This window comes from Zalophus californianus, chromosome 15 (assembly GCF_009762305.2).
Source record: "Zalophus californianus isolate mZalCal1 chromosome 15, mZalCal1.pri.v2, whole genome shotgun sequence".
NCBI lineage: Eukaryota > Metazoa > Chordata > Mammalia > Carnivora > Otariidae > Zalophus > Zalophus californianus.
In genome coordinates this window covers 58,948,807-58,969,315 of record NC_045609.1, presented here as the reverse complement: position 1 = coordinate 58,969,315, position 20,509 = coordinate 58,948,807, and the positions used below count along the sequence as shown (strand labels likewise).

The 20,509-nt window shown below is 46.0% G+C and overlaps 1 protein-coding gene across 1 annotated transcript in view; it reads left to right on the top strand.

Moving 5' to 3' along the window:
* Positions 1-443: 443 nt before the first annotated feature.
* The window catches only part of GOT1 (glutamic-oxaloacetic transaminase 1), a 30,812-nt gene continuing 10,746 nt past the window's right edge, over positions 444-20,509 (top strand). The window contains exons 1-7 of the mRNA XM_027596615.1: positions 444-686; positions 9,547-9,728; positions 16,915-17,038; positions 17,500-17,612; positions 17,843-17,947; positions 19,713-19,863; positions 19,944-20,109. Of these exons, the coding sequence (XP_027452416.1) occupies positions 569-686; positions 9,547-9,728; positions 16,915-17,038; positions 17,500-17,612; positions 17,843-17,947; positions 19,713-19,863; positions 19,944-20,109 (959 nt within the window). The 5' untranslated portion in view covers positions 444-568. The remainder of the gene's footprint in view (positions 687-9,546; positions 9,729-16,914; positions 17,039-17,499; positions 17,613-17,842; positions 17,948-19,712; positions 19,864-19,943; positions 20,110-20,509) is intronic.

The window sequence follows — 20,509 nt, the reverse complement described above, 5'->3', positions numbered from 1 at the left end:
GAGCGCGGACGCCGGGGATCTGGCTGCCAGCCCGGGTCAGGAAAGCGCGAGCTGCGGGGCCCGGCACCGAGAACGCCTGCCCATGGGTGCCGGAAGGCCGGTCCTCCGGAATTGCCGCCGGCCACCTCCCTCCTCGCCGGGCCCTCGAAGGTCAGGGAGGCCACCTCCGGCGCCCCCGGGCCGCTCGGCTCCTCCCCTCAGCACCGGAGGCCCCAGGAAGAACGCCCTCAGCCATAGGAGTCCGCTCTGCCAATCAACCCCAGTCCTGGTCCCCCCCCCCCCCTCGGCCGGCGTACAGGGCATTGGTTGCATCGTGCCTGGCCTCCGATAAGATTCCCTGCTTGGATTGGCTAATAGCATCCCCTCCCTCCTGTCCTTGCTGCGTCAGAAGCTCGCGATTGGTTAACCGCGTTGCCAAGTTCCGGACGCAGCTAGACCATTGGAGGCCGCGGGCCCGCCCCTGCCGGCTAGGTGAAGGTGAGCGTCTCCTCCAGGCACCGTGGCTAGACCCGATCCAGTGGCTCCAAACGCGGAGTGAGAGCTCTCAGCTGTCTCGAACTCTCCTGCCATGGCACCTCCGTCTGTGTTCGCCGAGGTTCCGCAGGCCCAGCCGGTCCTGGTCTTTAAGCTCACTGCCGACTTCCGGGAGGATCCGGACCCCCGCAAGGTCAACCTGGGAGTCGGAGGTAAAGATGCAGCGAGTAGGAGCAGCCTGGCGAGTGGAGCGGACCTAACCCGGGCGGTGGGTACAGTGGGAGAGGCCGAGGCCCAGCTTGGCGCTGGCTGGAGAGGAAGCAAGAATCACGAGGCTGTTTTTCAACCTGCCCATTTTACAGATGGGCATGTGGAGTCCCTGGAAAAAGGAGATGTGTCCAAGGTCCACAGTACAGGTCTAGTAGCCAGGACACAAATCCAGTTTTTCCGATTCCCCATTCTGTGCTTTTTCTACTACATCCTTTCGCCTGTTAATGAATGGGGAGGCCAGAGAACGTAAGGAGAGGGAGGAAGCTAGGAATCCTGACAGGCTTGATGTCCTGGTTGCTGGAGAATAGATGAAGGAGAACTCTAAGCCTTAGGGTGCTCTGGTCTGGGTCAGTAAATATTTGAGTGACTACCAGGTAGGTCACAATCAGTCAGCACTTTACCAAGCCTTGGGGGGAAGACTGAGGCTTGGTTTTGGTCTCAAGGGTTTTAGGATCAAGGTGTGAAATAATAGAAATCTAAAATGCTTCTGAGACAGGTTAACGCAGTCTGGGAGGATCTGGGAATAATATTCTGGCCCTCACAGATGTGGTAGGATGGGTAGAGATGGTGGGAAGGAGTGGAAAGAGTGGAAAGGAAGTAGCTCACTTTTCACACATTCTTGTCTTCAGTTCCTCAGTTCTTGCTTGTATTTCTTCACCTTGGACAGCTCAGAGTATGGCTCTCAGTTTCCCCTTCTGCAAGAGAAGGGTTTAGACTGGAGTGCCTCAGAACAACTCTACCCTTTGGTGAATTTGTTATTTCTTATCATCCTCATTTGAATGTTTGAAGCCTCAAAGACACTTGACCACACACAAAGACCAGCCAGGTTGAAGAAAATGAGTATGATGATGTTCTGTGCTAAGGAACAGATTTAGAGTAAAAGGACCAGAAATTTTGGAAAGAGAAAATTGAACTATTTGTAGTAGATGGTGGTGAGAAGGAGGTTCAGAATCAGACTTCCTATACTGACTGTACATAGGACCTGTTAAAAATAAGTCTTCACTAAGGAGTATGGGATAGGGGTGAGAAAAAAGCCATTAAAAAGCATGGTTTGTTGAAGCTAGGTAATGGGTACATGGGCATCCATTATGTCATTCTTGTGACTTTTGTATATGTTTGAAATTTTCTGTAATAAAGCATTTTTTAAAAAGTAAATACCACATAGTTTCAGCCATGGAGAGTAAGTGATGTTTTTATTTTTATTTTTTTTAAGATTTTATTTATTTATTTGAGAGCGAGAGAGCACAAGTGGGGGGTGGAGCGGCAGAGGGAGAGGGAGAAGCAGACTCCCCGATAAGCAGGGAGCCCAACGCGGGACTCGATCCCAGGACCCTGGGATCATGACCTGAGCCGAAGGCAGACGCTTAACCGACTGAGCCACCCAGGCGCCCAAGTAAGTGATGTTTTTAGCAGGCACCTGAGTGGGAGAAGTATTGAAAGGTTGCCTTGAGTTGAATCGGAATTGGGCACCATTCAAGCTCTTAATTTAAATCCAATTTAAAACCTCCAAGTATTTATTTAGGGCCAGATAGATATGTTGATGTTGACCTAAATACATCTTTTAAAAATGTTCAATTTTTTTTTTTGACTCAGTTACCATTAAACTATCTTACAGGGTTTTTGTGAGAATCAAACACTTAGAATAGTATCTGGCAGAAAAGTAGGGGTTATGTAAGAGTTGTTTTGGCATTTCTGATACTATTATTGTTGTTTCGGCATTTCTTCGGATAGATTGCACAGAAGATGTTGCATAAAAATTTTCAGCTTAAGAACTGCAAAATGAAATCATTTCTGACTTTGGTTCAGAAATAAACTGCTCGCGCAGAGAAAAAGCACCCTGCCAGCTCAGGCCAGAAGTGATCGGCTCGGAAGTAGAGTTTGCAGTTCAGGTGGTCACCTCACCTGTGACGGTGCTTTTGTCATGTTTCCCAGGAACCCAGGAACTGCCCCTCCTTACCATGAACAGATGATTTATGCATTTAATCTTATTTAATGCTTACAACTATGGAGGATTGTTTGAGACATAAGGAAGCTGAAGCCCAGATGGATGAAGCAGTTTGCCCCAGCTCATACAGCTATTGGTGATGGAACTGTCCTCTCCTCTATTTTGGGTCCTTCAGGTGGTCCAGAGGCTGCCAGTGCACTGTAGTGGGAAGAGCTGGGAGATTCTGAGTACAGGCCATCCCTGCAGTCCAGCAACGTGACCTTGGGAGGGCTATTTAACATCCTGGAACTCAGTCTGTTAAATGAGTGGGGGATGGAATGATCTCTCTCTAAAATTCTACTCGAAGATTCACTAGCACATTACGTGTAGGATAATGATGTTACTGGCCTCATCAGTTGGCTGAGGATTAAATGAATAATTATGTGTGAAATGTGATATATAAGTGAAAAGTGTCATATAAATATTTTTTTTATGATCTCTTTTTTTGTGGATGGCAGGTGCTCAGATAAGGGTCTGATTAGAGTCGAATAAGAGGTCTCCTTCCAGCTTTTCTATGTCCTAGCTCTAGTTAACACACATCCCCAAATATATCCTTTGTGAAGGAAATGTAAGTAATCACTGCCTTTGGGGAAGGTACTTCCCCCCCCCCCCACGTTAAGATAAAATCCAGTGGAGATTATCCAGCTCAAGTTCTAGTGATGTTGGACATGTTTAAGCTGCAACTATACTTTCACTGCCTAGTTTCTACTTGCCGAGAGTTGCTCCAGAGATATTCTTGCTGTGACTGTTTCCATAATTTCTTTATCGTTAAAGCAGAGCATCACATTTTATTTTTTATTTTTTTTAAAATTTTTATTGTTATGTTAATCACCATACATTACATCATTAGTTTTTGATGTAGTGTTCCATGATTCACACTGTTTGTGCATAACACCCAGTGCTCCACGCAGAATGTGCCCTCTTTAATACCCATCACCAGGCTAATCCATCCCCTCCCCTCTAGAACCCTCAGTTTGTTTTTCAGAGTCCATTGTCTCTCATGGTTCGTCTCCCCCTCCGACTTACTCCCCTTCATTCTTCCCCTCCTGCTATCTTCTTCTTCTTTTTTTTTCTTCACATATATTGCATTATTTGTTTCAGAAGTACAGATCCGTGATTCAACAGTCTTGCACAATTCACAGCGCTCCCCATAGCACATACCCTCCCCAATGTCTATCACCCAGCCACCCCATCCCTCCCACCCCCCACCACTCTAGCAACCCTCAGTTTGTTTCCTGAGATTAAGAATTCCTCAGATCAGTGAGGTCATATGATACATGTCTTTCTCTGATTGACTTATTTCACTCAGCATAACACCCTCCAGTTCCATCCACGTCATTGCAAATGGCAAGATCTTGTTCCTTTTGATGGCTGCATAATATTCTATTGTGTATATATACCACATCTTCTTTATCCATTCATCTGTCGATGGACATCTTGCAGAGCATCACATTTTAAGTGTGACGTGCTCCTAGCTGACCATTTTAGTGCTTCAAGGGCAGGGGAGACATGGGTCTAGCCTGCTGCAGCCTGAAGCAGACACTTCTTCATAGACTCCTGTCTGTCATGTAGACTGAGCTTCCTTTGGTTCCAGATAGCCTACTCTTATTTTAATATTTGTTGTGGTCTTTAATGTGGATTTCTAGCATCTTCACATAAAATTGTTGGATATATGTGCTGTGTCAGGTGTCTCTGAATACTCCCTGGCCCTCTTCCCATGACTCTAGTTGGAAAAGGGCCTTAAGAGGCATACATATGTGCAGGGGCTCCTGGGGGTGGGGGGAGGGAAGTGGAGATGTTCAGAGGAGGGTAGGGGGATGGTTTGATCATTTAATTCTCTGTGTTTTCCTTTCTTCTGGAAAGCAACACTGCTGCACTCGCCTGAAACTTGTGTGACTTCTCTAAAAGAACTTGTACCCATGGAGAAGGGCAGAGGTGCCTGGAACTGGGGAGCCTGCTGGGGAGCCTGCTGATAGGCCCCTCACACAGGCCTCTGGGGCCTGCTTGCTTCAGGCTTTCTCTTGCTCTTAAAAAGAACACATGGATCCATGAACTTAATAGTATGACAGCTTAGCTCTTATAATCCATTTGATCTTGGGCAAATTATTCAACTCTTCTGACCTCAGTTTCCAGATCGTAGTATCTATATTGTAAGTCATTATAGGAATTAAATGGGGGTTAGAAGAAAAAGTAAAGCACTTAGCACAATGCCTTATAGCTACTAAGTGTTCAGTAAGTCCTTGTTATTACTATGGCTCAGGTACCATCGATGTCTATAATTATGAAATCTTTCTTTCCATCCTGCACTTTTTCCCTGAATGCCAGACCCATACTTGGTACAGTTTGCTAGACACATCCTACAACCACCTCAAATTCAACATGTTTAAAACACAACTCATCATTTCCACCTTCCCTTCAATCTTTTTTTTCTGCTTATGTTTTATGTCTTAGTCAGACCACCTTCCCACCCCACCCCCACCTCCCCGCATCACCACCAGCCTTTATCCAGACTAGAGAGACTTCTGAGTTATTTGTCGTCCTTTCCTTGATCCCACGTCAATTTATTTGGTCATTAGGTTCTGTATTTTCTACCTCATAAGTCTATTTTGACTATCTCCTGTTTTCTTTTTCCTTGCTGCCACTACCTGAATCGAAGACTTCATTATTCCCTTTCTGAATTATTGCAGTACCCACCTAACTTAATGATCCATCTCTGTTACCCTTTGCAGTTTATCACCCTCTTGTTTAAATGCTTTCAGTGGTTTCCCCATTGAAATGACCTTCCTTAGATGAGGACGGCCTTCAAGACTCTTTAACCGGTATTCCTCCATGGTCCTATGTCTGAGCCATAAAAATGCAGATCCTCAAAACCATCATGTCTCCAAGCCTCTTGGACCTTTAGACAGGTGTTCCCTCAGTCTGGTGAAGGGAAGCAAAATGTACCGCCCCCCCCCAAATATGCCCTAAGCTGGTTATTTTTAAGAAACTGCAAATACAGGCGAAGCTCTGAAAACCAAGTAGAAGTTACCCTTTTATAAGAAACATTTACATTTATAAGGGAAATATCCATTTGTAAGAATGCTTCTTTCAGATGACTCTAAATCTGGAGGAATTTTATCAGTGGAGAGGCGGGGCTTAAATCTGCATCACGACCTTTCTCTTGTTTCCTGTGCTTTTACTGGTCACCTCCCAGGAACTGACTCCCCACACCCAACATCTTTTGTCTTTAGCTGAAGGCGGTATTTAAGGTTATGGCTTTGGCTACTTTGGAGAGTTACTCAGTTTTCTTGGGTCTCTCCCATGTATTCAGGTGGCAGAGGTTATTAAACTTTTGTTTTTCTCCTGTTAATCTGTTATGGCAATTTAATTAGTAGACCAGCCAAAGAACCTAGAAGGGTGGAAGGGAAGTCTCCTCTTCTACGCTGGAATGCCCTTTCCCTGACTACCTTTTAAATTCTTATTCATCTTTCATCCCTCATCTCTGTAAAATCTTCCCTGACTCGTTACAAGAGAATTAAGGGCTGTATATTCTATGTTTCCTTCAAGGCAGACAGTATCTTATTTGACCTTACCCATTTCTGTGTAGCTACTTGTAGCCAGTGTCTGGTTCTCTGTGGATTCAGTAAGTCCTTGTTAAATGAGTGAGTGAATGAAAACATGAATGAGAAACTCCTGGATCTGACAAACAGAAATGAAAATCTCCTGGGAGAGCAGGAATCATAGTTGTTAATAATGCTTGACCTCATTGCTCTAATCACCCAAGAGCCTTTGGCTGTTCTGCTTCATTAGGGCATTTAGGCAAGGCATGGGGAATAAATCTGGAACTGAACCTGGGAGAAACTGGATGGGGAAGAAGGCAGGGGAGGTATAAGTTGGCCAATTTCTCTTTTGTCACAATATAGACACAATGCCTCCTCGCGTCTAGTCATATGACTAGAGTAGCACAGAATATACTGTATGGGTAAGAACAGCAGTTCTGGGACTTTTTCATCTTTCCTTGTTATTTCTAATACATGGTTTACAAATGACATGTTATCATAAATATAATACATATGCCATAATTATGTAATATACATAACTTCCAAACACAGATGTGAAGCATAATAGAATTGGTTTTTCTATGAACACCCACATTTTACATCTAAATAGTATCCCTTCTGTGTGGTTTAAAGATGTGTTTGCTCTTGCTGCAAGTTCCATTTCCAAAAATCAAATTTACTTTCAAAGGACAAAGATTTGGCACCATTGAGGATATTCAAAATAATGAGATATCGTGTCTAAAAATAATTCCAAAGGAAGAATTCCAAGAATATCATGAACAATGGTAGCATTGTGATCATAGATTTCCTTCAGGGACGACTCTTACTTCAAAGTGGTTATTTTGGTATCTCTTTAAAAAAACCAGACCAGGGGCGCCTGGGTGGCTCAGTTGGTTAAGCATATGTTTTCAGCTCGGGTCATGATCCCGGGGTCCTGGGATCAAGTCCCGCATGGGCTCCCTGCTTGGCGGGGGGCGGGGGGGGTGTCTGCTTCTCCCTCCCCTCTGCCCCTCCCACCTGCTCTTGCACACGCACGTGCAGCTCTCGCTCTTGCTCTTTCTCAAGTAAATAAAAAAATTTTTTTAATATTTTATTTATTTGATAGAGAGACACAGCGAGAGAGGGAACACAAGCAGGGCGAGTGGGAGAGGGAGAAGCAGGCTTCCCAGGGAGCAGGGAGCCCGATGCGGGGCTCGATCCCAGGACCCTGGGATCATGACCTGAGCTGAAGGGAGACGCTTAACGACTGAGCCACCCAGGAGCCCCAATAAATAAAATCTTAAAAAAAAAAAACAACAGGCCTAATCCCACCTGATAAAGTAGGCTTTTTGACTGGTTTGGAAGGAGTTTAGTAGGCCAGGGCGTAGCATGTGAATGTTATGATAGTATGGTGAGGCACAGCCACCCTACCCAGAGACTAGTGGCTCATCAGTGGCTGCAGCTCCGTCCACCGTCCACATTCTTATTACTAGTTTGAGATGCTTATCAGATTTGTAGATGACACATTCCTAGATGGTAGTTAGTTGATACAAGAAAGACCCCAAATCAAAATGATCTTATAAAGTCTTATTTGTTGTATAACTTTTGAGTGTAATTTTACATTTAGAAACTTTAAGGGAACACTCATGAATATATGTAAAGATACAAGGACATTTATCACAGTGTTTATAATATCAAATCATCAAAAGCAACACAAATAGTTAAGTATGCGTGGAAAGGAATGTTGCCTAGCCACTAAAATTGTGTTGTAAATGGATCATAAATGGGAAAAATGGGGGCGCCTGAGTGGCTCAGTCGGTTAAGTCTCCAACTCTTGATCTCTGCTCATTTCTTGATCTCAGGATCATGAGTTTAAGTCCTGTGTTGGGCTCCACGCTGGGCATGGAGCCCACTTAAATAAATAAGTATGTAAGTAAATAAGAAAAATGCCCAATTGCATTCATAATAAGAGAAATGCAGATTAAAACTACTCTGAGGTACCATTTGCATCCTCATACTGGCAAAAATTTACGCTGGATGAGGCTGTGGGAAGCAGACACTTACACATTGATGGTAGGAGTTTTAACTGATAAAATCCCTATGGAGGTCAATTTGGATATATCTGTCAAAACTGCAAATACACATACTTCTTAGCCTACTCTTCCATTTTCAACCTTGCATCCTACAGATATATTTACATGGAAGATGACATATGTATGAGGTTGTTCACTGAAGTAATGTTTTGTAATAGCCAAAGATTGGAAGCAACTCAAATATCCATCAACAAGAGACTGGCAAAACAAATTATGGTATACTCATGAGTTACGCAGCTATAAAAAAAGAATGTGTTTGTGTGGGTCTGTTGGAGACCTAAACATTCCAGCAGAGTCAAATGGCCCCTGTGAGGCATCTGCTCAAATCACTGGCTTGGGTGCAAGCCCCAGCAGTTGCCCTCTAAAGCTATAAGCCTGAGATAATCATACTGTACTAGAGGGGGAAAAAAATCAGTGATAGGATAACGGGACTAAAAATACTTTCAGTGTCGAGGGGCTTAGGAATTTGCTGTAGGCAAGACTAAGTATTATGAAATAGATACATTTAGGTCGATAAAAGTGTGGAATATGAAGTAGGAGGGACAGGCAAAATGGCCAGCAGTGGCAGAGAGAGGACAGAGATGTGTGCAGATATCAAATAGGTTGTTGGGTCATTTGTGTAACCATCTGCTGGAATCTTCAGCCCTGGGGCCTTTGCTCACGATTTGTTCCGCTTCTGTTCTTCCAGGACAAGAGGAGGAGGTAGCCTTCCCCCTTCTGCCACCCCCTCTCCATATTTTAGGTTTGAAGTGGCAGCAGTCATGTGAAGTAGCACCTAGCACTTTTCCGGAAATCTCCTGGGGAGATGCAGAAGGAGGAAGATTCTGGGCTCAGGGCTTTCCAGAGCTCAGTGTGCTAGGACGATCAACAGAGCAACTGTAAGGTGTTTCTGAGCGTGCGGCGTGCTCGCTCGTGCACTCTTCCCGTCTGTCAGGCTCTGTGATATCCCAGCTTCATTTCAGCATTCTGTCTTTTCGCGGTCACATATTTAAGAGCTCAGGGTAGGAACCATGGCTGTCCTGCCTGCATGCACCTAGCCCAGTGCCTGGCCTGGAGCAGGCAGGCAGTCAGTGAATGAGCTTTACTTTCATTTTGCTCCCTGTCCTGTTTGATGGAAGGAGGTGGTTGGCCCTCCAGTCCCAGCACCAGCTCTTACTTGAATGAAGCCTGCCTCCTCTCTCTGACATGACTCTTTGCCATGTCCCAGCTTATCGCACAGATGACAGCCAGCCCTGGGTTTTGCCGGTCGTGAGGAAGGTAGAGCAGAAGATCGCCAATGACAACAGCTTGAACCACGAGTACCTGCCGATCCTGGGCCTAGCCGAGTTCCGGTCCCGTGCTTCCCGCCTGGCCCTCGGGGACGATAGCCCAGCTCTCCGGGAGAAGAGGGTGAGTTTTGGGTAAGGATGGACAGGTGGTCCTTGAACAACATGGGGGTTAGGGGTGCCGACTCCACGCTCTATCCAAAATCCTTGTATCACTTTTGACTCCCCGAAAACTGACCTGCTGATAGTCTACTGGCAGCCTGATGGTGAACCTAAACACTTTGTTAACACATATTTTGCATATGTTCTTACAATAAAGTAAGAGAAAAGAAAATGTTATTAAGAAAACCATAAGGAAGGGAAAATACATTTCCAATACTGCACTGGATTTGTTAAAAAAAAAAAAAAAAAGTCCAGGTGTATGTGGACCTGTGCAATTCAAGCCTGTGTCATTCAGGGTCAACTGTATTTTCTTTAGAAACTGCAAAGGTGAAAAAAGGTTGAAAACTCAATTTGGGGGACACCTGGGTGTCTTAGTCAGTTAAGGGTCTGTCTTCGGCTCAGGTCATGATCCCAGGGTCCCGGGATCGTGTCCCCCATTGGGCTCCCTGCTCGGCGGGGAGTCTGCTTCTCCCTCTTCCTGCCGCTACTCCTGCTTGTGCTCACTCGATCTCTCTCTCTCTGGCAAATAAATAAATAAAATCTTAAAAAAAAATAAAGTAAGAAAGAATCGTGTGTGTGATAAAAAAATAAAAAGAAAAAAGAAAACTCAATTTGGTTTAAAGTATTAGGTGTTATGTCTATTGACGTGTCTGTGAGTAAGAGTTTAAGTGGTGTGATCTTAAGGCCCTGATAGTGCACGTGGTATGGCCAGACGCCAAGCCCGGCCTCTGTGACTGTTGCGTCGTGTGCCCTAGATGATCAGATTGCTGCTGCTGGGGTTGAAGCCATCTGTGGAAATGCCGAGCCAAGGGAATTTAATGGAATGATCAAGAGATCAGGGTCTGGACCCAGATCTGCTCCTTCTTTGTCCATGGGCAAGGCATTTACCCTCTAACTCCTACATCTCATCTCCATGCTAGGAAAGGACTGGTTTGTGGTTCATGTCCCACAGGGAACACTTGCTTAGGGGATTGGTTAAGGGGCCTCTGAACCCCTTGAAAAAAAAAATTTTTTTTTTTGAGAGAGAACATGTGCAAGCAGAATTGGGGAGGGGCAGAGGGAGATAGGGAGAGAGAGAGAGAGAGAGAAAGGCCCAAGCAGGCTCCGCACCCAACACAGAGCCCCACCTGGGGCTCAGTCTCACGACCCTGAGATCATGACCTGAGCCGAAGGCAGACACTTAACCCACTGAGCCACCCAGGTGCCCCCCTTCCTGCCCTTTCACTCCCAGCTCCCCCTTCCTCTCCCCAGTTCCCTTCCCTTCCCTGCAAGGGCATAGTTTTAAAAGCTCCACAGGTGACTCCAAAGTCACCACCGCCAGGGTTGGGAACCACAAAGTACAGAGGAAGGAAAAAGGAGAGGTATTTGTTTGGAGTAGTGGGAATTCCACTAGGTGGAAGAGAGACCTACCTGATTGGAGCTGGGAGCATGTCGAGGCTGATTTGGGCACCTTGGGCAGGGGAAACCACCTGAAGGTTTGAGCAGAGGAGTTAGCCAGTCCAAGTGTCTGAAGAAGATAAAACCTGCTGCAGGAGTAGGCAGGGGATGGGCTCGGGTTTTGCTTTAGCCCAGGTAGTTATGGTGCAATTAAAGCCAGCTGTCCTGACTGCCCCTCCAGGCCAGTGTCGTAGCCCAGCCTTCGTGCGTGGAAGGGACGACATCTTGGAATCATCTGATTTATTCTCCACATGCTGTTATCCAGATGCCTCGGTGGCCAGGGGAAAAAATGAGGGGCACACAGGCCGAGTCTTCTCTCAGGAGGCAGGGAGGTTCTGAGTGAAGGTCCTGGAACTCGGGTCATGATTAGGCAAGTAATTAATGAGTTTTGCTGGAGGAGAGTCCTGATGAAGTTTGAGAGTGGGGGGTTAGGCAGCTGGGGTTATCTTGAGAGACGCTGTGGGTAGATTCGATGGAATTCTGTTGTTGACAAAGAAAAACAGTTTCTATGTTGGGGACCTTCTTCCTCTGAAACTGTACATTTCTTAGACACGTGCTAACCATTGTGGCCAGGTGCTGTTCCTCTGACCAGTGCTCCTGTTTTGGTCATTTCGTTCTGTAAGACTTGTGGAACATGGCCTGCCCTCTGTCTGCTTTGTCCGGTGTTGTGTTTTTGATCAGAGGACAAATTTAGATAGCAGTCTGTAAATATTTGAAGGCTTTTTTTGAGGGGGGGTTAGGATGCTCTCTTGGCATCTGCATCCCCCTAGGTCCTGGCTGGTTCTGAGCTCTGAGTTTTTCCTTTTTCCCTGGATGTCCTCACCATCCCCAAGCTACCGTCTTAGTTCAGCCCACCATCCTCTCATTTGGATTCTTGTGATAGCCTCCTGCCTCTAGTCTCCTCCCCATTCTATTGGATTCTGCACAGTGCAGGGGCTCCCGGGTGGCTCAGTCAGTTAAGCATCTACCTTTGGCTCAGGTCATGATCTTGAGCTCCTGGGATCAAGCCCCGCGTCGGGCCCTCGAGTCTGCTTCTCCCTCTCCCTCGTGTTCTCTCTCAGCCCCTTTCTCTCTCTCAAATAAAAAAAAAAATCTTAAAAGATTCTGCGCAGTGCAACTAGGATGATCTTCCGCAGCAAAAAAACCTGATAATCATATCACCTGCTCCCTGCCTCACACATACACACACAGTAGCCCCTCCATTATCTACAGGGCAAATCTAGACTTTGAGCTGGGCGTGTGGTATATTTTATAGCCAACCTTCATCCTGTCCTCCAGTGACTCACAGCCCTCCATCCCCCCTGGGTTCCAGCCATTCCAGGAGCCTGTAAGTCGTGCAGGGCCCAGCCAGGGGTCACTTCCATGCTGAATCCTTCGCTCTCTCTCCGGCAGCGCTGAGTTATCACAGGACTTTGTTCACAGTTTAGGAATAACTGTACTTAACTGTGCTTAATACTATGATGTATAATTTTATGTCTGTCTCCTACAAGACCATGACTTCCCTCAGGGCAGAGATGATGGCTTACTTACTTATCTCGTAAATCTTCAGCATTTAGCTCCTAGCCTGGCATTTCAGAGATTCTCAGATGTTTGAATTCACTCATTCAGTCAACAGATGAGTGCTTACCACTAAGGGTAGGCACTGTTCTAGAAAGCTGGAGCACAGCGGTGACCAAAAGACCCAAAATCTTCTGCCCTGGCTTACAGTTTTGTGAGGAGAAGCCAACTGTAAATGTAATAGATAAGGACATGATAGAGTATATTAAAAGAATATAAATGCTATAAAAATAGAGTAGAAGAGGCACATTAGGGGTGCTGAGTGTGGGAGTTGGGGTAGATATGGTTTTCACCAGGATAGTTAAGATAGAAATAGAAATGACATTTAAGCCAAAACTTTTTTTTAAAAGATTTATTTGAGAGAGAGAGAGCACGTGTGCATGCAGGGGGGAAGGGCAGAGGGAGAGGTAGAGAGAGTCTTAAGCAGACTCTGCGCTGAGCATGGAGCCCAATGCAGGGCTTGATCTCACGACCCTGAGATCATGACCTGAGGCAAAAACCAAGTCAGACACTTAACGGACTGAGCCACCCAGGTGCCCATCAGCTAAAACTTGAAGGAGATGAGGCGTGAATGAATGAATGGACCAGAAAACAATCAGTAATCATTTCTTCCCTTAGATTTGTCTTCTCAAGATTTAACATTACCAGGTCCATCAACCATTTTGAGGAGACCTGTTTTCTACACTCGCCACTGCCTCTTACTGCGTTCTCTTTTTAGACCTTAGGATCCAGACCATAGGTCCAGTTTTCACCTCCTGCACTGTAGTATTTCAGCTTCGGAAATTCCTGCGTCACAGTCTGTAGGAGGGCTTGTGGGCCGTGTGATGCGGTCCCAGGTCCTCACTGACCGTCGCCTCTGGGAGGCTTAGGGCTTTCTCTGCGGCTCATCCTTTCAACACTGTCTTCTTCATCTGCTTTGCCCGTGTCAGCACCCTGTGCCAGAGACCGTGTGAACTGCTAGGGCTGCCCCGGTTCATGCATCATGGCCTTGGCCATAAGCAGCTTCCGGTCGCTCTCCTGTTCCTCACACTGAAGACAGCACATCGGCAAACTGTGGTCTCAGATAAGTGTTGTCAAATCCAGCAGGGATTTCTTCTGTCCATGTAGCTAAATCAGGAGTGTAGATTACCTCCTGGCATCATGCACACCATGTGTTACTGGATTTTTCTTGTTCTGGACTCCCCCAGTGTAGCCACCCAGGGCTAGTTGCCTGGTTCCTTTGGAACTTTACACTTGTTACCTTCATCCCAAATGTGGGCCTTCCTTGGGTGTTTTGGAAGTTTGCCAAAATTCAGTTCCCAAAGTGACCAAATTGATACATTATTGATTCACCCCAAATGTTTCTCTTTTAATTGCTGATGTTGCTTGTGTTTCACTGAAGCCATGCCATGTTCAATATATTTTGAGGGAATGATAATTTCTTGAGAATTTGATGTCAAGTGTCATATACGTCATGAATGTTAAGAATTAGTTAATGTTACTGAAGTGGGTTTATTTCTTCCAAATATGTTTTCAGTCTAGTCTCCTGACCTTCTGGCTTCTTTTATTTAATGAATTTATGTTTTGAAGTGGGAGAGAAAGGAAATAAAAGATTATACCTGGGAATGTTTGCACTGATGTCCACATACACCTGTCACATATCCATGATAACTGAAAACCAGGTTGAAGGGGAACCTCGCTCATTTGTATAGAAATAGCAACATTCCAGAATTGCTTAGGTGTTTGAAATGTGAAATAATGAATAAAGTTGACATTCAACTTAGCTGGTGACAAATCCATGAAAAACACACATATGGCTTAACATCACCTTGGTAGTGATTTGTATGAAGAATTCAGATAGATGAAATGTGAAGGCAAGACCTTGAAAGTAGGGGCGTCTGGGTGGCTCAGTCAGTTAAGCGTCTGCCTTCAGCTCAGGTCATGATCTCAGGGACCTGGGATCGAGCCCCACATTGGGCTCCTGGCTCAGCGGGGCGTCTGCTTCTCCCTTTCCCCCTGCTTGTGCTCACTCTTGCTATCTCTCTCTTTCTAATAAATAAATAAAATCTTAAAAAAAAAGACCTTGAAAGTAATGGGAGGCGCCTGGCACTCAGTGGGTCAGCCTGAAGGACAGGCACGTTGGTGTGCCCAGCCTCCTTCCCCTGAGTGTCCACTTTGCTTTTTTTTCACGTTTCAGACAGCATTCCTTCACAGATGCTCAGACCCTCTGAATACAAATAGAACACTGGGGAGGAATAACAAATGATGATAATTGCTATCACTGCCTCGTTCCTGGCTTAAAGAGGATTTCTGCCAATGAGTCACTATTTGTCATGAAGCTGACTTACTCATCACGGCTGAATGAATTTCTCCTGTTATTTTCAAGAAGTATTCCATTATCTCCTGTTTTACTGAGCGTCAAAATCAGGAATAGCTACGCTTTTAATCTGTTAGGAAGATCATTTGGATTTTCTCTACCTAGCAGCATGACACATTTTTTTTTTTTTTTTTTTTTTAAGTAGGCTCTATGCTCAGTGTGGAGCCTTGTTCAGGGCCTGAACTCACGACTCTTGAGATCAAGACCTGAGCTGAGATCAAGAGTCAGATGCTTAACTGACTGAGCCACCCAGACGCCCAGCATGACACATTTTATAATATATTTCTTAACAATCTTGCATTCATGGGCTGACTGTCACTTGAGCAAGGGGGTATTTATTAGTGTACTCTTGGATTTGTGCTATTCATTAGTGTTTGTTTGGAAAGTGAATATCAATATTCATGAAATGAGCTTGGTCTTCCCTTTTTCCATTTTTTTCCCTTTGTTATCTTTTAGCATCAGTGTTTTGTTTTTAAAAAATTTAAAGCTTTTCTTCTTGTCTAGGAAGGGCTTTTTTAGACCACTTTTATTGTGGAAAATTTCAAATATTTACAGAATAGATAATGCAATGTGATGAACAAACCCCCGTGTTGTATCCATCGCCTAGCTTCAACAATGACCCCCCCACCCCCATGCCAAAGGTGAATTACTTTCCAGCAAATCCCAGACAGCTAAATATATTTTAGAAATTATTTTAAAGTTTTACAAATAATACATGAACACATTTTCCTTAATTTAAAAAAATAACTTCTAGAGTAGGCCAGAGACCCCTTGACCACTATTCCCCCTCCTAGGCTGCTCCCTGGAGGTTGCCATTGTTGTCAGATTGCTGTGCCCTTCCTTTTATTTAGATAGATTTTCTCAGATGATCCTTTTCTTTCTCCTTAGTCCTTTGACATATTGAGCAGTGTAGGCCATGCCTCTACTGAAAGTCTTGCCAAAGCCTACTAAGAATTGCGAGAGGGCAGAATCGGAGGCATGTGGGCAGGGCAGCATAACCAGGACGGGTGACTAGATCTGAAGTGAGGAGGCCTCCTGGATTCATTTCCATTTCTGCCGCTTACCGCTTTTCTGCCACTCCTAGCCTTTCGCAGACCACTTCTCTGAATGGATTTCCTTGTGTGTATTGGGGTTGGGGATTTAGGACTTACTTTAGAGAACTGTGTAAGAATCAAGTAAGAATGTGCGTGAAGGTCTTTTGTAAATGGGAAGACCTAGGACTCTGTCATCGCCCACGTGAAGTCATTTTGAGATGCGAGGAAGTTAAGGAAAGTCATCCTCACATGTCACCTTTGTTAGAACATATTTCTCCAGGTTAATGGGCCTGCTTTATAGTGATGAGTATTGCAGATTGAAGTCACTGGCAAGCCAGAGACATTTCACAGGCTTCCACTGGAGGCATAAATTTTGATCTTGGGATGGGTGCCGAAGGGACAGGTTTGCCTTCCAGGCGGGCACACTCGAATGTGGCCTGGGTATGTCCTCAACCTGTGTTCAGTTGGGAAGCTCCTCCAAGAGTCAGACTCCCAGACTTCTCGGGTTGAAGACCTGGCCTTAGTGCTCAGGGGCTGCTTACTGAGCAAAGGGCTTCACTTCTCATAGGCCCAGTTTCCTCGTTTGTAAGCATGGGCAAATCATAGTATCTCCACGCGTAGTTACGAGCTTTCCGTAAGAGAGTGTTTAAAGGGCTTAGCACAGAGCAGGCACAAAGTAAGTGCTTGTCATTACCATGGTTTTCCTGATAATCGTCTGACTTCACCGTTATCAGCCAGTGACCCTGCTGCTGCTTCTCTTTCAGGTTGGAGGTGTGCAGTCTCTGGGGGGGACAGGCGCACTCCGAATTGGAGCCGAGTTCTTAGCCCGATGGTACAATGGAACCAACAACAAGGATACGCCCGTCTACGTGTCCTCACCAACCTGGGGTGAGTCCTTGGACTGCAGAGGAGCCGGGGGAATTACCCTCATGATTCTCACTGCTTATACGGAAAATGTAGCCCAGGCCTGGATCAACTGACATTTGGGAATGGCTTGAGCAGTGGGTTATGGCAGTATATGAGTAGCCCGATACTCCAGTCCAGATTAGGAATACTTGTTCTCAAGACTCCTGGTAGACTCGTGTTTTAGCATATGTCAGAACTTCCCCCAAGGAGGCAGAAAGTATAGATAACAGGAAGTCTCACCGTGGTAGGATGTAAGTTTAGCACGACTGACTGGTGGAACTTGTTCTTGGTGGTTGCAGTCATTCTTCTAAGTCTTCACCCCTCACCTCGATGTTGCCCAGTGAATGCTGAGCCTGTGAGGGCCCCGGCAGCTGCTGTGTGTCCTTTCCAGTTATGCCTCCTTGTTTGTCAAAGCATTTAACTTTTTACCCTTCTGCTTACAGAGAATCATAACGGTGTGTTTTCTGCCGCTGGATTTAAAGACATTCGGTCCTATCACTACTGGGATGCAGCGAAGAGAGGACTCGATCTCCAGGGTTTCCTAAATGATCTGGAGGTGGGCGATTAGATGAAAAGTAAACAGACCCATGATGTCAGACCCAGGGAAAGGTCTTTGGATCAGTTGATAAGGGAGACAGTCTAAAACATCCCTACTCAAACCAAAATGGTGGTTTCTGAGTTAGCACATAAGGAAGAAATATGCTGCCCCTTGCCCGGTGTGTCACTGACTCTGACCCCTGGATATTGCTGCTAGCGTCGGAACTGATGTAGCTTCCTTCCCCTCAGAATGCCCCCGAGTTCTCCATCTTTGTCCTCCACGCCTGTGCACACAACCCCACCGGGACTGACCCAACTCCGGAGCAGTGGGAGCAGATCGCCTCTGTCATGAAGGTAGCTGCTCTTTCAGAGCATCTCTTGAAAAATAGTATTATTGTTTTATGTATTCAGAAGCAGTACCTGTTTACGGAAGAGTTTGGAAAATGGGGAAAAACCCAAAGAAGAATATAAGTATTAACTGAAATCTACTGTTACTATTTTGGTATATAGAATATTGTTGTTGTTGTCGTTTAAGTAGTTACACATGTAAATATATTTCTTTCACAAAGATGGCACCATTTTACCTACACAGTTTTGTAACATACTTTGTGTTTCATTTGAATTCCTTTACACGCCATTTAAAGTTCTGTAGCACAGTTCCCGTGCATGGCTATGTCACGTTAGCGATTGATTAAATCGGTCGATGGACATTTAGATCTCAGATTTCTTATTCTTCTGAACAATTGTGTATAAGACTCCTTTTTATTATTTCTTTGGGATTACACTTCCTAGGTTGGAATTTATAGCTCAAAGTGTATATATTCTTCATTAACATGTTTAGGGAATAACAGTGAGAAACTGTTATGTGCCAGGCACCAGGGGGTACAAGAGTGAACACAGCAGAGACGGTCCCTGCCCTCAGAGAGCACACAGCCTGTCTGGGGAGACAGCCAAGTACTGTGGCTGTGTTGATGGGGTTACGTGGAGGCATGTAGCCCAGACTTCGGGGAGTGCGTGCATGTGTGCGTGTGCGTGTGCACGTGTGCATGCTAGGAGAGCAGTAGTGGCAGAAGAAGCCATGTTGAAACTTGAAGGTTGAGGACAGGTGGGGGCTGGCAGGGATGGAATGTTCCCTATGGAGGGAGGAGTGTGATCAAAGCCCAAGGCAGAAGTCACGGCCCATTTAAGGAATTGGAAGTAATTCTCGGTACAGCCTAGAGTTCTAAGGGGTTGTGAGTGAGTTAGAGGTAGATGGGGGCCAGATCCTGTGCTGAGGCACTGGACTTTATTTGGAGGGCTGGGGAGCCACTGAAAAACTTTGATGTCATCAAAACTTTGTGGTCATCAGGCTACACAGCAGGGAGTGGGTCAGAGGAAGGCAAGTTGAGACTGGCCCAGAGAGTGGTTAGGAGGCTGTTCCCGCGATCCGGGTGGGAGCTGATGGGGATCTGAATGCAGGCCATGGCAGGGGCAGACCTGAAAGGACTCTCGAGCTCCCGGGAGATGGGGTGATAAGACCTGGGATGTGGTTGGATGTACTGGATGCGAGGGAGGAGCTACCAGGAGTGGAGGATGCACCCTGGCCTCTGGCTTGGACAGCTGGGGGCATAGAAGTGGTGTCCACTCAGAGCACAAGCCCAGTAGGAGGGGCAGCCTCAGTTGTGGGGCATTCTTTGAGGAGGTCGGAGGGGTGAGAGTAGGGACTCCACGGTCTCCTTCGTCTTAAGTGCCCAGTAGACTAGCCCCGAGATTGTTGGGGAGCCCTGGGGCGACCAAGCTGACTTAAGCTTATCACACCAGGAATTCAGAGGGAAGACTCCACCAACACGGGACACTACCTCCATGTGTCACAAATAAGTGCTGTTGGCAAAGTGGCATCGTGACTCTAGGACAGTATACTTAAAAAAAATAAGGTTTACTGAAATTGTTAGATTTGTTGGTTGGTATTTAGCTGAACAGAGGAACAGATGTAAAGTGGTGGGTGAATGCAGAAAGGGAGAGCGAGGACAAATGGGTAGTGTTAGAAATTCTGTGCAGGCACCAGTTGGGGAAGGAAGGCTGGTGTCTGAGGTTGGTTCCAGAAGGATCTCCTGCCCTGACTTGCTTTCCTTCCTCGCAGCGCCGGTTTCTGTTCCCCTTCTTTGACTCAGCCTATCAGGGCTTTGCATCTGGAGACCTAGAGAAAGACGCCTGGGCCGTTCGCTATTTTGTGTCTGAAGGATTCGAGCTCTTCTGCGCTCAGTCCTTCTCCAAGAACTTCGGGCTCTACAGTGAGTGCTCTCCTGAGTTACAGCCTTGCCCCGCCCCACCCGCCTCGGTGCTCCGAGCTGACTCTCATCCTTCCCTTTAGATGAGCGAGTGGGCAATCTGACCGTGGTTGCAAAAGATCCTGATAGCATCCTGCGGGTCCTTTCCCAGATGGAGAAGATTGTGCGAATTACTTGGTCCAACCCCCCCGCTCAGGGAGCACGAATTGTGGCCTGTACCCTCTCTAACCCTGAGCTCTTTAAGGAATGGTAAGGGGCGCGAGGCCTGATGGGTGAGGGGTGGGAACGTAGAACAGTTAGTTGTCCCATTACATTTAACTCTCTCTTCCTTTGATTTTGGCAGAGGCAGGACAGAATTACTTTAAACTCCGAGTCTCAGGTACTTCTGTAAAATGGGGCTGGCGCCTACTCTCATGAGTGTAACACACACGTGTGAGTACACGACGCTGGCCCAGAGGAGGAAGCACTCGAGGAATGGGTCGCTTTCCCCACCCTCCCAGCACTAGGCTTCCTCCCCTAACAGGTGGGAAACACAGGAAGGAATTCCTGATAGAGTCGTTTATCCAGCTGCAAGTCATTGTGACAATTTGGGGACTCTTCATTCTTATTTAATTTGCATATATTTTGCCTTTTTTGGAACAGTAATTTT